Source organism: Carassius carassius, chromosome 17, assembly GCF_963082965.1.
Source record: "Carassius carassius chromosome 17, fCarCar2.1, whole genome shotgun sequence".
NCBI classification, from domain to species: Eukaryota; Metazoa; Chordata; class Actinopteri; order Cypriniformes; family Cyprinidae; genus Carassius; species Carassius carassius.
The window spans coordinates 12,614,593-12,638,900 of NC_081771.1; the positions used below are offsets into that span (position 1 = coordinate 12,614,593).

The window sequence follows — 24,308 nt, forward strand, 5'->3', positions numbered from 1 at the left end:
TATACAAATTTGTTTTGCAAGCTGAATGGTTGCTAATTAGTCTAGAGAACACAATATAAAAACTCAAAATATAAAAAACACATTTGAATGTGACATAGCTAAAATATGCCAGTAGTGAATGTGTTGCAGCAGACATGTGCTGCGTGGTCAAAAGTTTGTGGACACCTATCACTGTGTTTGACTATTTCACCTACATCCATTACTAACAGGTGAATAAAATCAAGCATACACCCATACAATCTCTGTAGACAAACCTTTTCAGGATGGGACATAACTTTCCTGCTCCAGCATGAGTGCCTCTGTACACAGCGAAGTCCAGAAAGAAGTGATTTACTGGATCTTGTGTGCAGATCTGAACTAAATCAAACATTTCTGGGATTAATTGAAACAGCAGCTGTGAGCCAGACCTCATCGTCTGGGCCTGACGTCAATGACACTTCTGATCCCAGCAAAGCTTTCCTAGAAGTGCAACTGTTAATGCGCATGATTTTGATGAAATGTTAACTGTTCAACAAGCGCATGTGAGTTGTTTAGGTGTCCGCATAAATTTGAAAATCTAAATGCATTTTTTTTTCTGTTGTTAAGGTGATCGAGGGAAACAGGAATGCCTATGACATTGTGCTGAAGGACTTGGAGCCCCCCATCATTGCACGTTTCGTCCGCTTCATGCCCGTCATCGATCACTCCATGAACGTCTGTATGCGTGTGGAACTGTACGGCTGTGAGTGGCTAGGTAAGTCCGACAACTAATGAACTAAATAAAGTGGAGTTAAATGCTTCAAATCATTCTTGTTTCGTCGTCTTTGGTGTTCCATGGAAGAGAAATTCATACAGGTTCATTTTTTGGGTAAACTATCCCTTTAAGGACACCGCCAATGAAATCACTTGACACAATTTTCAGTTCTATGTTAATGTATTTTCTAAAGAAACCAGAAGTTTGGGTAATGCAAGATGAGTCATTAGTTTTTTTTTATTTAGTTTTTCTGGTCTATTTTCCCAGAAGAGCACAATTGTAAATTGTAAATTTTACATTTCATGTGGTCTTTGTGACACCGCAACATCTGAGGAGGACACAGTCTTCTCAACTCTCTCTCTCTCTGTGACATTAGAAAAATATTGCAGTGATATGATATATGTTGTTATGGAAATTGTAAATGCAGATGAGATTTTTTTGAGAACTTTAATGTCCTTCAGTTGGATGAATCAGCATTATGTCATAGCGCAGAACCTCCTCTAACATTTCCATTAGAGGACACCTGAAGAAAAAAAACAAAAAGTTTTGACAGTGTTCTCCTGTGTCTGTTTCTAGATGGCTTGGTTTCATATAATTCTCCACTTGGCCAGCAGATGACTCTAAATGGACAGCATATTTATCTCAATGATTCAGTGTATGATGGAGCGATGAGTTACAGGTCAGTACAAGCTTGAGAATGAATGAGGAAGTTACACCTGTTACACCTTTAACATTACATCAGTCCAAGTCTGAGTGTGTAGCAGTTTAGCTTTGACATAATATAGTCTTATTCCACATCTACAAAATATGATGTACAATCTTAAATCTACGACTAAATGTCAATATATCTCGACTGACTACTGATTCAGAATCAGAATGGTTTCAACTGACCTGTTTGCCCGATGCCTGGCACATGAAACAACTGATCCCAGATCAGTAACACAATGCAGACAGGCTAGTTTGTTGTTGTCTTGTTGCTATGACGACAGGTGCTAAGCCCCAAGAGAGTCACAGTGGTTTCACAGTGTTCACGGGAGAACTTGACTCATTGCTTCCTGAACAATACCTTCCATGACACAGTGCAAAGCGTGTTTACCTGCTTGACAGAGCTGGCAGGAAAGTGCAAAGTAAAAGTCCACACATTCATAGTCATTAAACAATCACAAGAGAAACCTGTGTCATCTCTCGCGGGGGAAAAACGATAAATGTTTAAATGGCTCCATCTAGTGGCCATATGGTGTGAAGAACAGAACACAACATTTTAAGTATTCAGGGTATTAAATACATGTGAGAGGCTTAATATAAAAAAATAAAAAAAAGGATTTTTTTTTTTTTTTTTTATACACAACGAAAAGTAGCAACACATATATAAACATACAATACCATTTACAAGTTTGTGGTCAGTAAGAATTTTTAATGTCTTTGAAATAGGATATTTTTATGATCACCAAGTCTGCATTGATTTATAAAAAATGCTGTAAAAACAGTAAATTGAGTAAAATTTATTTAATTGAAAATAGCTTTTCTCTGCCTTAATATATTGTAGAATGTAATTTATTCATGTGATTGCAAAGCTGAATTTCAGCAGCCATTTGTTTTCAGTATCACATGATCCTTCAGAAATCAGCTGATTTGGTGCTCAAGAATTGCGAGTATGGTTTTATTTTTTATTTTTTTAAATAATTCTTATTATCATCGTTGTTGAAAACATTTGTGCTGCTTAAAATTTTGGTGGAAACGTTGATACAGTTTTTCCCAAGATTCTTTGATTAATGTAAAGAACTGATCAAAATGTGAATCATTTATTGCCACATTTGACCAATTAATGCATCCTTGCTAAATTAAAGTTTTAATTTCTTAAAAATAATTATCTTACCTACCCCAAATTTTAAACTTTTGTATATATATGCAAAAATATGTATGCTGGCTTTATTTCCCCCCGTAGTATGACAGAAGGACTTGGACAGCTGACGGATGGCATGTGTGGCCTCGATGATTTCACACACAGTCACGTCTACAACGTATGGCCTGGTTATGACTATGTCGGCTGGACCAACGAGAGCTTTCCCAACGGTTATGTTGAGATCATGTTTGAGTTTGACCGCACCCGCAACTTCACCACCATGAAGGTAGAAATGTCTGTCAAGTCCTACGCTGATGATTCTCTTTTCTCAAGTCATTTTAAATTCATAGGGTGTGTTGTTAAAAGTGCAGTCTAATTGCTGGAACTACATGATTTAGTGATCGCAAATTGTTGGGTGACTTAAAGGTTTACATGCCGCAACTCTCCTTTATTTACACCCGCCATAATGCTTTGTATTCTCTCTCCCTTTTAATCCAAATTGATTTAGGTGCACTGCAACAACATGTTCTCCCGAAGAGTGAAGACGTTTCAGAAGGTGGTGTGTTACTTTCGCTCGGAGTTGGACTGGGAAGCTACACCCGTATCATTCAGCCCCGTGATGGATGATGTCAACCCCAGTGCCCGCTTCGTCACCGTCTCACTCTACAATCACATGGCCAGTGCTATTAAGTGCCAGTACTACTTTTCTGACATCTGGATGATGTTTAGTGAAATCACCTTCCAGTCAGGTTAGTCAATGTCAATGCATAGACAACTACGCTGTCCAAATTGTTTCCTAATGGCACAGTCTTCGTATAATGGCTGGTTTAATGCACTAATTTCAGATACAGCCATGTACAACACAACCTTGGCTCCCCCCAAAACCGGTCCTCCCATCAGCATTCAGCCAGGTCCGATTTTTCGCTGTTCCTGAATCAGTCATATGTCGAGAACCAGCGGTTTCTGCATTATTATCCATTTGAATAGACTTCACTGACCGTTTCTGGAGTGTAATTTCAGCATCAGGTTATCTTTCTTTTTTAATCCCCTTCTTAGGGGATGACCCCACCCACAAAGTAGATGACAGCAACACCCGGATCCTAATTGGCTGCTTGGTTGCCATCATCTTCATCCTAGTGGCCATTATTGTTATTATACTATGGAGACAAGTGTGGCAGAAGATGCTTGAGAAGGTGAGAAGCTTGTGTCTGGCAGAAGCTTTCATAGCTTTAAAATGTTTTTTTTTTTTTTTTTTTAATGAAATTAATACATTAATTTAGCAAAGACTCAATAAACTGATAAGAAGTGAGAGTAAAAACAATTATAACATTACAAACTATTTCTGTTTCAAATAAATGATTTCCTTTTGAACTTTCCATTCATCAAATAAACTTGAAAATAAAATGAATCACGGTTCTGAATGATCGTGTAACACTGAGGAGTAGCATAATGCCTTCTGAATATTCAACTTTTCCATCACAGAAATAAATTACACTATAAGATCAATTAAGATGGAAAATAGTTATTTTCAAATTTAATATTAAATGAAATTACTATATTACTTACTATATTACATTTTAATTTTTAACATTTTTAATTTTGCCCAATTATGTGTAAAGTCAAGACGTTATATGATGTCTTTAACTCAGAATGGTCACACATGAACTTCTTGCATAAAGCATAAAATGTTCATCCTGCACCAGACCTTAACATATAAAACAAGGTTGATTATGAAAAGCTTTTATTGTAGTCAGACTGCATGACCCCTAAACAGACAGTTTGATTTCATAGATGTATATCACGTTGAACTACTTGTTAATATTTTAGCCTTTTTTAGCGTTTTCACTAAACATCCTTCATTCCAGGTGTCTCGGAGGATGCTGGATGATGAACTAACTGCTAGTCTGTCAATACAGAGTGAGACCTTCACCTATAACAACAACAACAGCCCGTCTTCAGTGCCCAGCGAGCAAGAGTCCAACTCCACTTATGAACGCATCTTCCCTCTGGGACCCGACTACCAAGAGCCATCCCGCCTGGTTCGCAAACTGCCAGAGTTTTCCCAAACCTCAGAAGACACCAGTGAGTTTCAGAAGCAATGTAAAGAGTATATATGGATATTCCATATAGATTATGCAATAGTATATATTCATGTTTGTTTTTCTGCAGCTTCAACAAATACAGCTTCCAAGTCGGCTTCAGCCAGTGTACAAGAGGGAGTCCCACATTACGCTGAAGCAGACATCGTCAACCTGCAGGGTGTAACTGGGGGCAACACTTACGCAGTGTCTGCCCTTACCATGGACCTGCTGTCAGGGAAGGATGTCGCTGTGGAAGAATTTCCTCGGAAGCTGCTCACCTTTAAAGAAAAGTTGGGAGAAGGGCAGTTTGGAGAGGTCCGTTCTCAAATAACAAACTAGAATCTTCATTTAGACAAAAAATCCTATTCCATATACTGTTCAAAAGTTTTCAAATGTAATTTATTCCGGTGATGGCAAAGCTGAATTTTTAGCAGCATCTTCAGACCACATGATCCTTCAGAAATATTTCTAATATGCTCATTTGATGCTCAAGAAACTTTTATTATTGCTACTATTACTAATATGGGGGAAAACATGATAATTTTTTTAGGATTCTTTGGCGAATTGAAAGTATAATATTTATAAAAATTGAAATCTTCTGTAACATTATAAATGTCACCTTTGATCAATGTAAAGTGTCCTTGCTGTATTAAAGTATTAATTTCATACTGACCCCAGACTTTCTGAATAGAGCATGTTCAATGATATTAAATAATATCTGCCCTAGTGTAAAACAAATGTGCTAAAATGTATTTGAAATACATTTATTTCATGATAAAGGATATTTACATATTTCTGTACTTAATAAAAATTGTAATTGTATACTAAACTCGTAGACTGCTTAATTGGAACAACTAATTTTGTGCTTAATGCACTTTAATTGTCTGGAAGTAGTGCTGAAGATTAACTAAAGATATACTGAAGTATATTTGGTTGAGCTTAAGTGGAGCCATTGCAAGTAAACGTTTGGTACACTTTAAATATCTTGCATTTAAAGATCGATATTATTCAAGAATCATATAATCCTCATCAATAAAAAAAGCATGTTTTAGGTTCAATATTATGGAAAATGCATTGTGCACAAGTAGTACTCCAAATAAAGTTTAATTGTGATTTTTATATCAGTAAGTCTCAAGCAATATATCAGTAAATATGTTAACAGATTTTAACTGTACTTGAAATAAATGAATTTAGTATGTTACTCTTTTACCAGGGTGAATATGCTAAATGACTGTTTTTGCGTGTCGCCAGGTGCATTTGTGTGAAGCAGAAGGCATGCAAGATTTCATGGATGAGGACTTCTCCTTCGATGTCATTGAAAACCAAACAGTGCTTGTGGCTGTTAAAATGCTTCGAGCGGATGCAAATAAAAATGCTAGGTTTGCAAGCCCAAATGTCACAATCATGTACAACGCTGTCACTGCATCCTGTTGCTTTAATATTCATGAATTTCAATTCTTATTCACAGCTCCTTTTTTCATTTCTTACAGGAATGATTTCTTGAAGGAGATTAAGATCATGTCACGATTGAAAGACCCTAACATCATCAGGCTGCTGGCGGTGTGTATGAGCTCTGACCCTCTGTGTATGATCACGGAGTACATGGAGAACGGAGACCTTAATCAGTTCCTGTCCCGCCATGAGCCTGAGGGCATGATTGCTCTCCTCAGCAACGCTCCCACAGTCAGGTACATAACAATACAGTGGTGGACTGTGACTCTAAATCCCTAAGAAAGATGGACTCATCATCATTATTTCGAACAGAATTCTGACGAATCAACAAGCAACATGTTATTGCTAAACTGTATTTTTGGTAATGTTCTTAAGCACACCAGGTTATGACTCACATCCTGCTTTAACTGTTTCAGTTATAGTAACCTTCACCACATGGCCACACAGATTGCTTCAGGCATGAAGTACCTCTCATCACTCAACTTTGTGCATCGAGACTTGGCCACACGCAACTGCCTAGTAGGAAAGAACTACACCATCAAGATTGCAGACTTCGGGATGAGTAGGAACCTGTATAGCGGAGACTACTACCGTATCCAGGGTAGAGCAGTGCTGCCCATCCGCTGGATGTCCTGGGAGAGCATTCTTCTGGTCAGACACATCCACAACCTAAAAAAATGATATACTCTGAATTGGCTTCAAATGAATCTCTAATGATCTTTCAGTGTGTAAAAACAGATTCTGTCTATAAAAGTCTGACACAGGATGATTTTTATCCTTACAGGGGAAATTCACCACATCCAGTGATGTGTGGGCTTTTGGTGTAACCCTTTGGGAGATGCTTACCTTCTGCAAAGAGCAGCCTTACTCCCAGCTGTCAGATGAGCAGGTCATTGAAAACACAGGAGAGTTCTTTCGGGATCAAAGGAGACAGGTATAAGTATATCTGCTCTTCTGCTTTTGTGTAGAGGTTGATGAGATCTGATTAAACCGATCTTATTTATCCATACATTAATCCATTAAGGTTCTGTATTGACATATATGGTTCCATGAAGAACTTTTAACATCCATTGAAACTTTCCATTGTACTAAAGTTTCTTCTTAGTCAAAAACATTTGTTTGGTTTGCTTTTCACACTAAGAAAACAGTTCTTTTAACCCTCCTTTTGTGTTTAAATATAATTATTAACCTTAAATAGTGTACCACTTCTTCTTCTCAGATATACCTGCCTCAGCCACCAATGTGTCCTGACCCTGTCTACAAGCTCATGTTGAGCTGCTGGAACAGGAACACCAAAGAGCGTCCTTCCTTCCAGGAGATTCATCACACGTTACTGGATTGCAAGCCGTAGTGTCCACTTATGTGCCAACCTTGGCACTTCCAGAGACATTTCAGTGCGCCCACAGGACTCCAGTCAACTATACACAATAACACATACTTATATGTTTCCATATATGAGTGAGATCAGAATCTATCATTTTTCTGTAGCAATTTTCACTGTGAGTGTGCAAAGGCAAACTGATATATATTGTAACTACACCCCCATAACTAAGTGCCTTCAGCTGGCTTACAATACCTGTGCAGCACTAGGACAATGAAAATGTAGCAATGAATTTAGGCACCTTTATCACAGACGAATTGAATTTTACACACTGTGTATTTTCTCCAAATAACGCAAAATATTCTAAAATATCGATAAGAATATTTTTGAATATAAAGAGGAAATGCAAAAAAAACAAGGTATCCGCTACTAATGCGCCTTTAATTATTTCCAATTTAATGTTGTTTTCAGTATTTTTAAGGCCGAAGACAGCTTGAATGTAAATAAGAATCATTAATTGACATTCAGATTCACCTTTGGTTTTATCTTGATGTCGCTTGACGTTTGTGAATATTTTCATCTCATTTATCGAAAATGCTAAAGTATTTTATTATTTTACTTCATTTTTTTTGTCTCTGTAGTAAACTGCAAAGACCACTTGTACTCAAGTGGATTAACAGAAAGCCAATTTATCTGGTTGTCACAGAATTTCAAATTCAAATCATAAAAATTCAATTAAATTTGTACATTTAAAACTATAAATTTAGTGTTATCCTGCAACTACCTATATTGTGTCATATATTTAAGTGTACTGCATTATGTTAGGGTTTGGCTTTTTTTCTAGTTTTATTGTCTAAAGAATCTTGTAAGGGTGATAATGGTTATTATTTAAGTCCATTTCATTTGTGATCTTTTATTTTTTCTTCGCTCAAAACAACTTTTGCATTACAGCATAATGAGCTATGAATAGACATAATTTTAAAAGAAATGCCTTACAACATCTGCATGAAGTTGGATAAAATCAGATATAGTTATAGTACTTAGTTCATTGCATTTGTCCTATATTTTCAACTAATCTCAAATTAGGCCAAATGGGGCAGTAAGTACATTTGTTATTACGAGCTAATTTTGTTTATGTGTATAAAAAAAAGAGAAAAAAAAAGAGAAAAAAATTTATTTTAAAGCTGTTTGTCTTCTATGTCAGAGTATATTCTGGTGCTGGATTGTTATAGTGTGGGATAAATACTGGATTTGTATTGAACAGATGCACTATGATGGTTTACAGTAAGTTGTGATATGTTTTGGCATGTGAAAAGTGCTACAAATGGGACACTCGGAAATTGGTTTTGTAATTAACTTGTATACATGTAAATCATTTTTTTAAGGTCATTGTATATGACCATATTTTAAAAAAATGTGTGCACCTTTTGTGGTTGGTTGAGATATTTACCAGTCTATAATAAGTGTTTTGGTTGTGGGTTTGAAATTCATTTATCTTTAATTTTAGCGTTCTTGACATGACTGATGAAGTTGCATTATAGATATGCTTTAATTCTGCACTGTTTAAATGTTTATTAAAAGTTCTATTAAAAGTTCTTCCTTTAAACCATAACCACATGAAACAGCAATAGGCCCTTCCGAGGTTTTGAGTTTGTTTACGAAAACATTCCACTTTATAAAACATATTTGTGAGTAGAGGAAATTTCATATTCTCTATTGACAACATCTTATCACAATGCATGGAAAAACTGGATTTTTTTATTTTTTATTATTATTATTATTTTATTCATAGCAAAATTTCCTTTAGGTGAATGCTTATTCTTTCTAATCTATGCTTTGTACTGTATTTTTTTATTAGCAGTCCTCTAACCATTTTTCTCTAAAAACCTATTGTATATGTTAGGAAACTGTACATAAGATAATAAATTGATGGGCCTTTAAACTTGTTGTGTAGACATTTTATAATTATAAAATCATGGATTTCATATATTTACAGTACTAAAACGTGTATTTGTACGTATGAATTTGACATTTGTGTACAGCCTAGAATGTATCAAGACATTCATTTTAACATCGTGTGTACTCAAATATGTGACCCTGGACCACAAAACCAGCCATAAGGGTCACTTTTATGAAATTGAGATTTATACATCATCAGAATATATATAAATAAGCTTTCCATTGGTGTATGGTTTGTTATTGATAGGACAATATTTGGCCAAGATACAACTATTTGAAAATCTGGCATCTGAGAGTGCAAAAAATAAAAGGTTCTTAGCAATACATACTACTAAACACAAATTAAGTTTTGATATATTAACGAGAGAAAATTACCCAAATATCTTCATGGAACATGATCTTTACTTAATATTCTAATGTTTTTTGTCATAAAATAAAAATCTATAATTTTGACCCATATAACGTATTTTTTCGCTATTGCTACAAATATACCCGTGCTACTTATGACTGGTTTTGTGCTCCAGTGTCACATATTTGCTTTTTTAAATGGTTTATTTCGTGCGTTGGTTACCTGTCAAATAAATCTGATTGCAACATTCAGTTTCTGATCATTTTCTGCTATCGAAGTAAATGGCCAGTCTGGTCTGACAGTGGCTAAGTCTGGATTGGTCAGGGTAGATGTCACGTCACAGAAAAGAAACAGCTGATTGGCCGATAGAAGTGTGACCTCCAATCACACCATGGCGGCTGTGCAAACCCCGTCCATACACAGACGCTGTTGAAATACCACGTTACAATTAATGTACATAGGTAGCATAGTCATATATTGTATCAATGTAAGGGTAGGATGAAGAAAGTAGTGTTGGTAACCGGTGCAAACAGGTAACGAAACTGTGTTGCTAATTGTTTACTTAGTAGTTTAACATCACTGTTATAGTTATAATAGACATCATCGTTGTTAATGACGGCGGTAAAGTTTGTTTGATGTTTGACCACCGCCGTACTGTAACAATCTTAATTCGGTTATTATTGTAGTGACAACTTTTACACTACTTTCAATTAATATTTTTGATTAAAAAAAAGAGAGACAGAAATTAGAAATAATTTTTTTATAAAGTGTATTATTCTGCAGTTGCAATCTCATATAGCCAATACTTGAGAAAACATGTTGGATAATGTCTCTTTTTCTCTGCATGTTAATGTTCACTACATTAAACCCTGTTTACATACATGTGTATGTTTACACCATATAACCCTGTTTGTATAAATGTGTACGTTCAGTCCATATAACCCAGTTTGCATGAATGTGTATGTTTTCTCCATATGAACCTGTTTGTATGCATGTGTTTATTGTTCAGTGGTATTGGCCTTGCTCTGTGTGAGCGTCTGTTAAGCCAGGATGCCCAGCTGCAGCTCTGTCTGGCCTGCAGGAACATGCAGAGAGCCGAGGCCGCCCGACAGGCTCTTCTAGTGTCTCACCCTCAAGCTCAGGTTACTCTGCTGCACTTAGATGTGGGCAACATGCGCTCTGTGCTCAGGGCTGCTGAGGAGTTCAAGCAGAAGTAAGACATCCCAGTCCCTCTTTGCCAAAATACACTGTAATTTTGATAGACTTAATGCTTTTTATACAGTTTTGTGACCATGGGGGGTGTCAGGTCCTAAAAACACCATAATAGTAATCCATTGACTCATCCACTATATTCCAAGTCGTCTCAGCTTTATGTTAGAAACAGACTAAAATTAAGTTGCACAGCACTGTAGTTTTGAAATCTCATTTGTGCTTATTAAAATGTTGCGCACTACAATTAGTAAGCATGAATCAATGCTGTCTGAACAGTTTAGGTACTTTTAAATTTATGCAAAGTTAAGCAGATGAGGTGTCACTTTTGAAGCCTCCAGTCTGATTAAAGTTTAACATTAAATGAATGATTAACTGTAGAAAAAAAATATTTTAAAGCCTAATTTAACTTAAAGGGTTAGTTCACCCAGATAGCAAAATTATGTAATTAATAACTTACCCTCATGTTGTTCCAAACCCGTAAGACCTCCGTTTATCTTTGGAACACAGTTTAAGATATTTTAGATTTAGTCCGAGAGCTCTCAGTCACTCCATTGAAGCTGTGTGTACAGTATACTGTCCATGTCCAGAAAGGTAATAAAAACATCATCAAAGTAGTCCATGTGACATCAGAGGGTCAGTTAGAATTTTTTGAAGCATCGAAAATACATTTTGGTCCAAAAATAGCAAAAACGACAACTTTATTCAGCATTGTCTTCTCTTCCGTGTCTGTTGTGTGAGAGAGTTCAAAACAAAGCAGTCTGGATATCCGGTTCGTGAACGAATCATTCAGTTCACCAAATCGAACTGAATCGTTTTAAACGGTTCGCGTCTCCAATATGCATTAATCCACAAATGACTTAAGCTGTTAACTTTTTTTAATGTGGCTGACACTCCCTCTGAGTTCAAACAAACCAATATCCTGGAGTAATGCATGCACTCAAACAGTACACTGACTGAACTGCTGTGAAGAGAGAACTGAAGATGAACACCAAGCTGAGCCAGATAAGAAGAATCGAGGAGCTGATGATACTACGCATGTGGGATTCAGCGTGAAGCAGACTGACACACAGAGCGCCTGAACCGAACTGATTCTTTCGGTGATTGATTCTGAACTGATTCTGTGCTAGTGTTATGAGCGCGGGTAAACCGAAGGCTTGAATCAAGGGCAATCATCGCAAATGACGCCATTATGTCGAGCGCAAAAGAACCGGTGAACCGTTTTCTTCGACCGGTTTATTGAGTCGAACTGTCCGAAAGTACTGGTGATCCGAAAACCGATGCAACCGGTTCTTGACTCGTGAACGAGTCAGTCTACAGTATTGTTCGTTATCTGGCTCTGTGTTCATCTTCAGTTCTCTCTTCACAGCAGTTCAGTCAGTGTACTGTTTGAGTAAATGAATTACTCCGGGATATTGGTTTGTTTGAACTCAGAAGGGAGTGTCAGCCACATTAAAAAAGTTAACAGCTTAAGTCATTTGTGGATTAATGCGTATTAGAGATGCGATCAGTTTAAAATGATTCAGTTCGATTTGGTGAACTGAATGATTCGTTCGCGAACCGGATATCCAGACTGCTTTGTTTTGAACTCTCTCTCACAACAGACATGGAAGAGAAAACGATGCTGAATAAAGTTGTCGTTTTTGCTATTTTTGGACCAAAATGTATTTTCGATGCTTCAAAAAATTCTAACTGACCCTCTGATGTCACATGGACTACTTTGATGATGTTTTTCTTACCTTTCTAGACATGGACAGTATACCATACACACAGCTTCAATGGAGGGACGGAGAGATCTCGGACTAAAGCTAAAATATCTTAAACTGTTTTCCAAAGATAAACGGAGGTCTTACGTGTTTGGAACAACATTAGGGTAAGTTATGAATTACATTATTTTGCTATCTGGGTGAACTAACCCTTTAAACTTGTTTAAAACGTCTTATTTTTCCTCAACAGGTACAACAGATTGGACCATCTGTATCTCAATGCTGGTATCATGCCTAATCCCAGGGTAGATCACAAAGCCTTTTATAAAGGCCTGTTTTCTAGGTACAGTATTTCTTTCTTTAACACTGCCAGTTTTTGGGTAACTAATTTTTTTTTGTTTTTAAATTAGTAATTTTATTCAGCAAAGATGGATTAAATGAATTAAAAGTGACAGCGGAGACGGAATTATTAGTAGTACCGGTTGTAGTAGAATGTTTTATGTTTTCAAAATTAATAATAATAATAAAATAAATGTTTCTTGAGCACAAAATCAGCATATTAGAATTTTTTAAGATCATGTGACACTGAAGACTGGAAAAAAAGACTGTGGAAAATTCAGCTTTGCCAATAAATTGCATTTTAAAATATACTGAGGTAGAAAATATAATTTAAAATTGTAATATTATATCACAATTATCACAACTATAAATCTGATTTTACTGTCATTTTATTTACTATACTTGAACATAATCATACAATGCAGTACATAAACTGTGCATACTACAAAAATTTATTTTATACTTGTAAAACTCGCATAACCAGATTAACCCAAAATTTGCTTAAAATGCATCCATCATGCATCATACATTGATTCAGTATTATATATATATATATATACTTTTTTATAGCATTAATTGTTGCATACCTTATATATGTCTTTTAAGTTAGTATAAGTTAGCCTAGTTATTATTATATATGCCTGTGTGTGCGTGTGTATGTGTGTGTTTGTGTATATGTATATATATGTATATGTATAGAAAAAAGAAAAATTATGTTGATTAATGATTTATTTAAAACTCAAGACTCAGTAGCCTTGGCTCTTTTTCTGTGAAGAGCTTATATCAGAACAAATTTCCACACACTACACAATGACCCCCTACACATTTACATTACATACAGGATATACAGGTCCACTGGACACGGGGATAATAAAAATGTGGAAATTTTAGGTGCTGTGTACCTTCACTCTGTCCTCCTACTCTCTGGGCCTGCTGTCAGTATGTGTGTGTGTGTGTGTGTGTGTGTGTGTGTGTGTGTGTGTGTGTGTGTGTGTGCGCGTGTGTGCGCGTGTGTGCGCGTGCGTGTGTGCGTGCGTGCGCGTGTGCGTGCGCGTGTGCGTGTGCGAGTGTGAGTGTGTGAAAGAGTGTGAGTGTAAGAGTGTAAGTGTGAGTTTTGTGTTTCTGCCCCTGCCGTTCCTGCACAAGGATGTAGCACTTTAATACATAAATGTTATCTAACAAAGGTAACGGGCAAATATTAAACATATATGCGGTTTATATTGGTTGTAATTGTTATTTTTCTTCCCATCAGTAATGTGGTTCGCATGTTTGCCACGGGGGAGGGTCTTCTGACCCAGGAAGATAAGGTCACTCCCAATGGTTTGCAGGAGGTGTTTGCCACTAATATTTTTGGTCATTTCCTTCTGGTAAGTTGATGGATTAGAAATGAGTGTGTTTATGTGACCATACATAAATTTAACTAGACGTAATCACAAATATAGATAAAAGTAGTTTATTTCTTCTACGTTATATTCATAGGAGCATAGCTGCGATAGAGCACAAACTAATCATCTTCCTCAAAAAGATCTCCTGGAACAATATTTCACCCATAAATGCCAGAGGATTCATTACACTGTTGCCAACAACTTGTTCCCTGGCAGCTGTCCCGATCAATAATTCATTGTCTCTAGTCTCTAGTGCTGAAGTTATTTTGAGTCCTCAAATTGCAGCCCTGTGCTTCTTTGTGTTGCTGTGTGCTTACTGAAGAGCTCACTCATTTGCTCGAAGGCATCTGGTCATCAGGGCTGGAAGTCAGGCAGCAGTATTCTTTCCTCGTGCTTCTTTACACAGTTGTGTTATTGTGGCCCAGACATTAAAGTTGCAGTAGATATGACACTCCATGTCCTCGAAGGCCAGACGAGACGTATCGATTTTCTGCTGGGACGGCACCGAGTTGAGGAGGAGTGAGGCTTGTATTTCTAGTCAAGTTGCCCTCTGGTTCTTTCTCATCCCCACACACTGAAATTCATTTGGATTTTTGATTTTATATACTCTACCGTTCAAAAGTTTGGGTAAGACTTGTGCTCATCAAGGCTGTTTTTATTTGATTTAAAAATACAGAAAAAGCCCTGTTATTTTGTGAAGTATTATTTCAATTTAAAATAACACATTTTATTTTAATATGCTTTCAAATATATTTTATTCCCATGATGCAAAGCTGAATAACTCCAGTCTTCAGTGTCACATGATCCTTCAGAAATCATTCTAATATGCTGATTTATTATCAATTTTGAAAACAGTTTTGCTGCTTCATGATTTGTTTGGAAACTGTGATACTTTTTTCAGGATTATTTCATGAATATAAAATAAAAAAACAGCATTTATTTGAAATGGAAATCTTGTGTTACAATATACACTGCCGTTCTAAAGTTTGGAGTAAGTACATTTTTTTTCTTTGTTTTTTTGAAAGTAATGAATACTTTTTTCAGCAAGGATGTATTAAATGGATGAAAAGTGATAGACTCTCCATTGTGAGTAAAGACTTGCATTGTTAGAAAATATTTTAACTTTAAATTTTTACATGTATTCATAAAAGAATCCAGAAAAAAATATCAGTTTACAAAAATCAGCATAAGCACTGATATTAAATCAGCATATTAGAATGATTTCAGAAGATCATGTGACACTGAGGACTGGAGTAATGATGCATGGATCAAATAAATAGAGCCTTGATGAGAACAAGAGACAAAATCTTACTGATCACAAACTATTAGTGCTGTCAGCGTTAACGCATGCGATTAATTTTTGTCTGGTTTAATGTGTCAAAATATTTAACGCAATTAACGCAGCATCCGTATTTTCTGCCATCCGTTGGCTAGCTTTACATTATATGATCACGCTCTTATTCATTTAAATGCTTTTAAACATTTCAAGCGCGGCAAGACAAAAGAGAATGCGCTGTCTGTGAATGCCCTTATGTGACACGCACACACACACACACACACACACACACACGCATACAATGCATAGACAGGGCGCCAGAATCCAGTTCTCTTAAGCGCTTGAACTAACAATAAACATCCCAAAGTGCCAGTTTTGTCGATTATCCTCATAAGAGCAATCTTAAATGATTTATATAAAGTCTAAAATGAACAAAAAGAGTTGTGAGAGAATGAGGCGAGATCCATAGACAGTATATAAATGGTGAGATCCGCGTGTCTGTCTGCTCTTAAAGGGACAGCAGCCAATAAAGCTTCCTGTCAGTAAAGTTAAAGAACAAAGGGAACAGAGAAAATGACTCGCTGCTCTTGACTAAATAACTTTTGTAGCTTTAATAAGGATTAACTATTTAATTTATAGTTTATGCAGTGCAGACTGCATATAACTTTGATAACTTTATTAAATTTCTGTATATTTCCTAACTGTTAAGACAGGAAGGGCAGGAGTAAACATGACATTTATTATGGGTTTATGTTAGCATTGTTTTAAGTTTACTTAAATTAAAAACTGTTATATTTTTGAAGCCTAATAATAAATGTAAAAAAAAAAATTAAAAAAATCAGTAGCTGTATTAATATCAGTAATACTGGCCTTCATTCATAAAAAGATGTCATTAAACAAGTATTTAAATTTAACTGTGAAATTATTACATTAAAAAATACATTAAAAACGTACAAAAACATTTATTTTTTTATTGCGATTAATTGCGATTAATCACAGAAAAAATGTGTGATTAATCTAGTTAAAGTTTTTAATCGATTGACAGCACTAATATATATATATAAACCAAAAATAATTTCAGTTTATAAGATAGTCAAGATATTTAAATGTTACAAAACGAATGTTGTTCAGCAAATTCAATTTCAAATAAATGTTCTCTTTAACTTTCTATTTCTCAAAGAATCCACAAAAAAGGTAACATAAGCAATATAACTGTTTTCAATATTGATAATAAAATTATTTCTTCTTGAGCACTAAATCAGAATATTAGAATAATGTCTGAATAATCTTGTGACATGTGACTGTCTGGAATATCGGCTGCTGAAAATTCAGCTTGATATAAATTACATTTTAAAATATGTTAATATAGAAAACAGCTATTTACATTTTTTATAATAATATTATTGTCACTTATAAAATATTTCTTTTTGATTAAATAAATGCAGCCTTTGTGAGCACAAGAGACTTCTTTCAAAAACATAAAAAGAGTCGTGTATAGTTTTATTTTTTAATTCCTAATTTATATACAAGTGTTTTTTATGGCTCAACTAATGGTGATAGTTTATGTACTGTTAAAAATCTAAACTTTCTGTAGTATAATGTGAATACAACAAGTTGAGAAAACTCAAAATTCTCCTGAAGCTGGTTCCCCTAAACGTTTAAGTTTTCTCATTTTGATTTTTTACAGTATAACAGGATTACCAGTGTGGCCAAACACTGGAGAGAACATTTTTTTAGCAATTCTGTTTAGCACTTTTAAATGGTGCTGAAATTAAGCAGTACAATCCATGATGCAACTGCATTTTTTGCTTCTGTGACAGGTGAGAGAACTGGAGCCATTATTGTGTCAGATGGACCACAATTCTCTAGTGATCTGGACATCCTCCAGTAATGCCCAGCGATCAGCTTTTAGTCTAGATGACATACAGCATCAGAAAGGCCGTGAGCCCTACAGCTCCTCGAAGTATGCATCTGATCTACTTAGTTTAGCCCTAAACCGTCACTACAACAATCGTGTAAGTTCACAGTTCCCTACAGAAAATGGTTTAATGCATGACGTTTTATACTGTAATTATTGATGATTATTATAACTGTGATTTAGTCATGGATACCAGTGATCTGTTCACAGGGTTTGTACTCATCAGTGATCTGTCCTGGTCTGGTCATGACTAACCTCACCTATGGCATTCTACCATCATTCTTCTGGACTATCATCATGCCAATAATGTGGCTTGTAGGTCCTCAATTTACTTAATTTTGAATATCAACACAATAATAGAAAAGTTACACAAATTAACATTATGTTCATGTCCTGTCCTGTCTCATCAGATAAGGATTTTTACCAACACTTTTACCCTCTCACCTAACAATGGAGCAGAGGCTTTGGTAAGTACCAGCACCATCACAAACATTCATATAGCATCATCAAGTCATGAATTTTGAACATCTGAATTGTTCAACAGTGAAACTGTAAATGTTTCATAGTTCAAGGAGTGGAAAAAAATAAGTCAAGATGTGAAACTGCTCTGATTCTAATAGTTTTTGATGACTCCACACAATCTGTTCATTCACGGTTGTCTGGGCCTCACTGCTTTCTCCCAGTCTCAGTTTTCATCTGTTGTTTTTTATTACACAGTTTTGGCTGTTCATGCAGAAACCTGAGTCACTGGACCCAATGGCCAAATACCACAGCTTGACCTCTGGGCTTGGAAACAATTACACCCAACCGCACAAGGTCAGAACTGACAAAAAGCTTATCTATTTGTGTGCCATTTTAGTCTATTTTAAATCCAGTTTTAAGAAGCAAATCGTAGTAGGGTTTATATGCCTTGTGATTTGGTTAATTACGCAAAGGACTGCATGGACTTTCATGTTTCTCAGCTGTTGATCTTGTTCATACCATTCATTACCGATACTGTCCATAATTTAATTGCTTTTTGTGTGTTTTCAGATGGATATTGATGAAAACGTGTCAGAGGCCCTCTATGTGAAGCTATTAGAACTTGAGGATACAGTGCGGAAGAAACTGAGAGACGAGGATATAGATATCAAAGCAAAAAACTAAATATGGACAAAACCTCATGCATTCTATCGCTTTATAACACATTTCCATCTTGAAATATTATTTAAGGAATGGATAAACACCTCATGAATATTCATTTTTCTTAAAGACCTTTAGAAACATTTAATATAAAATTATTATGATTATCTAGCATCTCACGTACTTCACTTATGTATTTATAAAAAAATTACTTTTATGCAATGGGCAGACACTTTTATCCTAAATTGACTTACATTGTATTTAAGGTGCACATCAGTTATTGCTTTCCTTGGCAATCAAATATTACCATCATCTCATACTTAGAAGTATTGTGCAATTTATACTGGTTTTGTGCAGTGCATTCCAAGTTGAATGGTTTTTACCATTGTAGTCACTCTCTCGTTGATGAAAATGGGACCTCAAATCTGTCATGTATTTTTAGCTGATTTTAATGTCCATTTTATTGTGCCCCCAAACCAAGATGTTCTGATGAATACAAAAAGAAAAAACTAGAATGGTGTCTTTGCTGAGTGATTTAGGCCAAAATCAGCACAGGCTGTGAAAAAGGAAACTGAATCTGCTATTTCCAGTGAATAAAAATGTATGTCTGGAACTTAATGTGTATATTTTTTAATTAATAATTAATCCAAAAAGTATAAACTCTTTATAGTGTTTGTTTTAAGATTTCAACTGAACTTTACTTTGACAGTATTTTACAGACATGATCCTTTTCCTACAAACACACCGATACATAAAGATACATATGTGCAACTGAGACTTTCTTTTACAATCTATTCTATTTTTTTCTGTTAGCTCTCAAAGTGCAAAGCAAATGCAACAAAGTAGAATTAAGTACCTTGTAGCAATTTATTTAACTACATAGCATTAAATTAATATACATATTAGAAAATATTGATTGTAATAATCTGGATGAGAGTTGGCAATGTAGGGAGATTTCAGACGTTGATGGGTCGCCATGGTGACGATGATCATAAAGATGCACTTCCCTGTGTTAATAAAGAAACGTACCTGCTGAAACTAATTTGACTTTCAATACTTTGTAAATAAGATTTTTGAGTAGCCTAACGTTACATGTCATGACTTATCAGTCTTACCTTTGTCTTGACGCTGGAGTCACACGTGCAGATGTTTGGGTAAATTACTATGAATATAACTCTAATTGAGATGGAGCATATTTGTGCTGTTTTCTTTAAGATTCACAGTATTAATCCACAATAAATGATTGAGCGATGTGAATGCGTGTCGGTTCATGGGCGGATCTACACGGGGGCAGGGGGGGGGCAGGTGCCCCCCCACTCTAGAGCCTTGCCCCCCCCCCAGCTGCCCCCCTAACTTTAATGATCCAAAAACTGTACTTACAAAAACAACCCACCACTATGTCCAATACATTTACCAAAAGTTAACAATTTAATTTTTAATTTTAAATGTATTATTCGCCCTTCCCCCCTGCCCCTCAAATACTTAGTTACGTCCCTGATTCAAACGTGCAGAGCGGCGTTCGCTCAATCTGGCTCATACACACAGCGAGTCTGCTTCGGTGCGGTGGCCCTTCAACCAGAGACTGAGCTGCCCCGGTCAGATCCTCTGAAGGTGAAGTGAGTTTCCCCAGGTGTAGTTTAAACACACGTTTAACTTAAAGTTACATTTGTAATGAATGTATTGTATGCTAAAGGCGATTCAGCATCAGCAAAAACAGCGAGTCTATTACGTTAGGCAAAATCAGCGGTCAAATCGCTCCCTCGTGATTTGTAAGAGCACTCTTCTCTTTGATTAGCCTGATTTTGATTTTAGTAAAGACAAGAACAGCTTAATAAAAAATATAAAATATTGTGGGGCAGCGCTAGGGCTGGGCTAATGGGGCTTAAGCCCCGAAAGTTTTTAGTAAAGCCCCGAATATTTTGTTAAATTGTCTTTGTCACAGAGCAAAACAATTCATCAGAAAAACAAATGTGAATAAGATTACAGCGGCCGCGATTAACTAATCATGAACAGTGCATATTACATTTTTATTTATATTTTCCCCTTTGCATTAAAGATACTTTTGACGTGCTTTTGCAACGTTGAGCATTGTAGCCAATCACAGACATGTCTGTTGATCACATCGGCCAATCAGAGGCGTTTAAATGAGTCGCTGTGCTGAAGATGTGTTTTGCGCGAGCCCACCGAGTTCACGTTCGCAAACCTGTCATTATTATTGGCAATAAACTTAAGATGCAGATAAGAGATTCACTTGATATTATTATTGATGCTGTTCTGATGCACTACATTACGCAACGCTCTGTTTGTTGTTAGGAAGACTAAAAGTTCAGCGGTCTAGCTCATCAATGTCAAAATTATTAAATAAGTTAACAAATGCCTGGTAAAATGTAAGTAGATAATTTAATATTTAACTGTTTTACAATAGAAAAGTTCAACTTTTTTTATTTATTTATTAAATTTTTGAATTGAAAACATGCTATAATTTCCTTGATTCATTTATGTAAATTACAAATAAAATATAAGTTGCAAATAGTTACAATTATTTCACTAATACAACAAGCCTTTCTTTTTCTTTATTCCCTTAAATCGCTTTAATAATTAATTAATTACTTTAAATAAAAATACCCAATTTTAGTTTGGGCTGTTATGTTACAACACACAATACAGTGCCAGTTAGGAGATCGATCATTTGATTAGCTAAGCCTAAGCAGTCCTATTAAATCCAATTCCTCTCAGATATCACAGCAATGAAACCAGGTTACAACTGGGGAAATAACAAATACAATAGAATTAAGTATTCTAAACATAACTGGTGTGTGTGTTGTGAATTAAAAAACGTTGTAGTGTGTAAGGGCATGATTAAACAATAACTACTGTAGTTTAAAAGTGTTTTTGTGGTTTTTTTTTTTAAAGCAATTCATATATAGGGATTCCATGTACCCCTGCCACCCTGCCAAGACCTCTTGCCACCCCTTTGCCCCCCCATGCAAAATTTTCTAGATCCGCCACTGTGTCGGTTGAACCAGCAATTCGTGGCTGGTTAAATGTCGTGTATGTAGCGGCTGGGTGCTTCCACATCTTCAGCATCCGCAAAGATTTGTTGTAGAGGGACTTGTGAAAAACTGCTCGTGTCGCACTCTGTTTCTTCTTCAGCGAAGCCGCTAAATTTAGGGTTGCAGAATGCCCAGACCATGCCACAAAAGTACACAAAAAACGCTGACATCACCAAAAACATGACTCAATCATCGCCTCCGTCACCACATTCGGCATCGTTGCACGCCGAACAACGCTTTCTACAAATACATAAACCGTGGACTGTCTGAAGTCAAAGTCCACTTAGCTGAATGTCCATGAATCACAGTCCTTCAGTCCTCCTGTGCGCTGGAGCATCACAATCGCTTCTGTCTTTATGACAGTTCAAGGAAAGTTTCGCAATATGAAGCTTTGTCAATACTAAAGAGAAATTGGACAGGCTACACTGATGTTAACGGTATGAGAGGGCACGTGGAGAAAAACATTGTTTAAAACTAGTATTTGTTTTAACCCCTAGACGTGTTGAGCATTAACAGTATAATTTCTCACAAATAAAGTGTTTGTGCTGGAAATTGTGATAACTGAACATTTTTGGTAGCCTACCAGTTGACCTGCTTGTTTTGTTTTGATGAATTTCATTAAGTACAATTAAATTGAATTTTTGCACTTTTTTTAAAAACTTGAATGACACACAATAAATTATTCTGCTCACAAGTGATATTTACTTTGAGTTCCCCCCACACATCAGGGATTATTATAGACAAAATTGTTCTTTATTGATTTTTTCTGTATTCCATTATTTCAGGCAAGTTAATTTAGAATTTCTTTGGTGCATACCAAGGTTTCTTCACACTTAAACTGCACTAACAGCGTAATTGCACCAATGTTTTATTTGAACCAAACCTGCCAAGTGTAAACACATCCTTACACAACCCCAAACCTGTATGATTTCTGAGTAAAAGAGATATATACAATGGAAGTCAATGTTAACCAAAACAGCTTTATAATGATGACATAAGTGTGGTTAATGATGATCAGAGGTGGGTAGAGTACCCAAAAACTGTACTCAAGTAAAAGTAAAAGTACTTCTAGAAATATTTACTCAAGTAAAAGTAAAAGTACTAGTCTTGAATAGTTACTTGAGTAAGAGTAAAAGAGTATCGGATAAAAAATCTACTCAAGTAGTTAGTTACTAGTTACTTTGGGTCATATATACTGAGCCTATTTTTATTTAGATATATAGATAAAATGTATGTTATGTGTGTGTGTATAAATGTATATATTTCATCAGCCTTTACTCTAATTTATGTAATTTGTTATAAAACCTGTAAAAGTCTGTTTACTTAAGTAACAGATATAGGTGTCATGCCATAACATATTTTTAATACGACTGACTTTATATTAAATGTGAATTTAACATTGAAAGTTAATGTGATATAAATATTGCTACTAATCTTTCATTGTTCAGAAAGAGAGCAAATAACATTTACATTATGAAAGATCATTTTCACTGACAGTCTAGATTTCAATCACTCTCCGAAACTCCCATTAAAATCACTGAAACTGTTAACACTGTAAAATCAATATCTTAATTATAGATTCGTACACACATCTGCACTTTGTTGTTTCTGACGAGAGAATTCGCCAGAAAGAGCTATTCAGTCAGTGAGCGAGTGAAGGAAGCACCGGCATTTTAGCGATGACTCATCGGAACACCTCTGATTGGCCATTGCATTCATAAGCTCAACAGAACCGTGTGTGATTGGTTATAATGCGCAGCGCTGTAAAAACGCATCTGTCTCTGGCTCAGCGCCAGCAAGCGATCACAGATCTGAATTTAGCTGATGATATGACTTGCTGAACGTACTCGCACCGGTATGATTGTATTAAAATTAATAAAATCTTAATCGGCTATTTTTTTGTATTTTGGAAGCTGCATTCAACTTGACTCCCCCCTGTTATAAGCCACACACGTACAACAAACTAATGTCACAGTGGTATCATGTATTGTAATCGAATGTAGCCCAAGTTATTACCTGTTAAACAGTAGACAGCACACGCGTTCATCTAATAAGGATCTCCATCGCAAGCAAATAATAGCCTTTGCAGATTTGCTTTCAATTCAGTGCAGTTCCAGCCACGTTTTCAATGCTCTTTCTGTTCTTAAACGTTACAACTCTGAGTGAACCGCTTCAGACGCTCAACGCGTGCGGCAGGGAACTGAACGAATCATCCAAACTGATTCATGAACCAATTCACTCGTTTGCCAATTGGTTTGATCAAGCCTTTGAACAGAATTGACTCAAAAGAATGAATCATTCGCGAATGGGCATCGCTCATTGTCCAGAGAAAAGTAGACGGAGCGTTTGGAATAAACTGAAGCATTTATAACATTTATTGCATTAAGATAAAGTAACGAGAGGAGCGTTGGCCACAGTAACGAAGTAAAAGTACAGATTTTTCCCCCTAAATTTACTCAAGTAAGAGTATAAAGTATCCATCTTTAAATATACTCCGAAAAGTATTAGTTACCCCAAAATATTACTCAAGTAAATGTAATGAAGTAAATGTAACTCGTTACT

At 35.8% G+C, this 24,308-nt stretch overlaps 2 protein-coding genes across 5 annotated transcripts in view; both read left to right on the forward strand.

Annotated features, from left to right (window-relative positions):
• ddr2a (discoidin domain receptor tyrosine kinase 2a) overlaps positions 1-9,989 on the forward strand; it is a 29,927-nt gene extending 19,938 nt beyond the window's left edge. Inside the window, exons 5-17 of one of the 4 annotated variants that reach the window (XM_059570925.1) lie at positions 586-733; positions 1,310-1,412; positions 2,679-2,862; positions 3,085-3,325; positions 3,422-3,487; positions 3,633-3,769; positions 4,442-4,658; positions 4,746-4,972; positions 5,909-6,036; positions 6,148-6,345; positions 6,526-6,760; positions 6,894-7,043; positions 7,329-9,989. In XM_059570925.1, the coding sequence (XP_059426908.1) occupies positions 586-733; positions 1,310-1,412; positions 2,679-2,862; positions 3,085-3,325; positions 3,422-3,487; positions 3,633-3,769; positions 4,442-4,658; positions 4,746-4,972; positions 5,909-6,036; positions 6,148-6,345; positions 6,526-6,760; positions 6,894-7,043; positions 7,329-7,460 (2,166 nt within the window). In that variant the 3' untranslated portion in view covers positions 7,461-9,989. Of the gene's footprint in view, positions 1-585; positions 734-1,309; positions 1,413-2,678; positions 2,863-3,084; positions 3,326-3,421; positions 3,488-3,632; positions 3,770-4,441; positions 4,973-5,908; positions 6,037-6,147; positions 6,346-6,525; positions 6,761-6,893; positions 7,044-7,328 lie in introns of all 4 variants that reach the window. The other 3 variants (XM_059570926.1, XM_059570923.1, XM_059570924.1) reach the window with 3 other exon arrangements.
• Positions 9,990-10,127: 138 nt separating this feature from the next.
• On the forward strand, positions 10,128-19,208 carry hsd17b7 (hydroxysteroid (17-beta) dehydrogenase 7). Its single transcript, XM_059570928.1, has 9 exons — positions 10,128-10,271; positions 10,748-10,951; positions 12,904-12,996; positions 14,245-14,359; positions 17,474-17,668; positions 17,782-17,886; positions 17,982-18,038; positions 18,289-18,387; positions 18,604-19,208. Exons 1-9 carry the CDS (start codon positions 10,237-10,239, stop codon positions 18,715-18,717), a joined length of 1,017 nt encoding a protein of 338 aa, XP_059426911.1. The 5' UTR covers positions 10,128-10,236; the 3' UTR covers positions 18,718-19,208.
• The last annotated feature ends 5,100 nt before the right edge of the window (positions 19,209-24,308 follow it).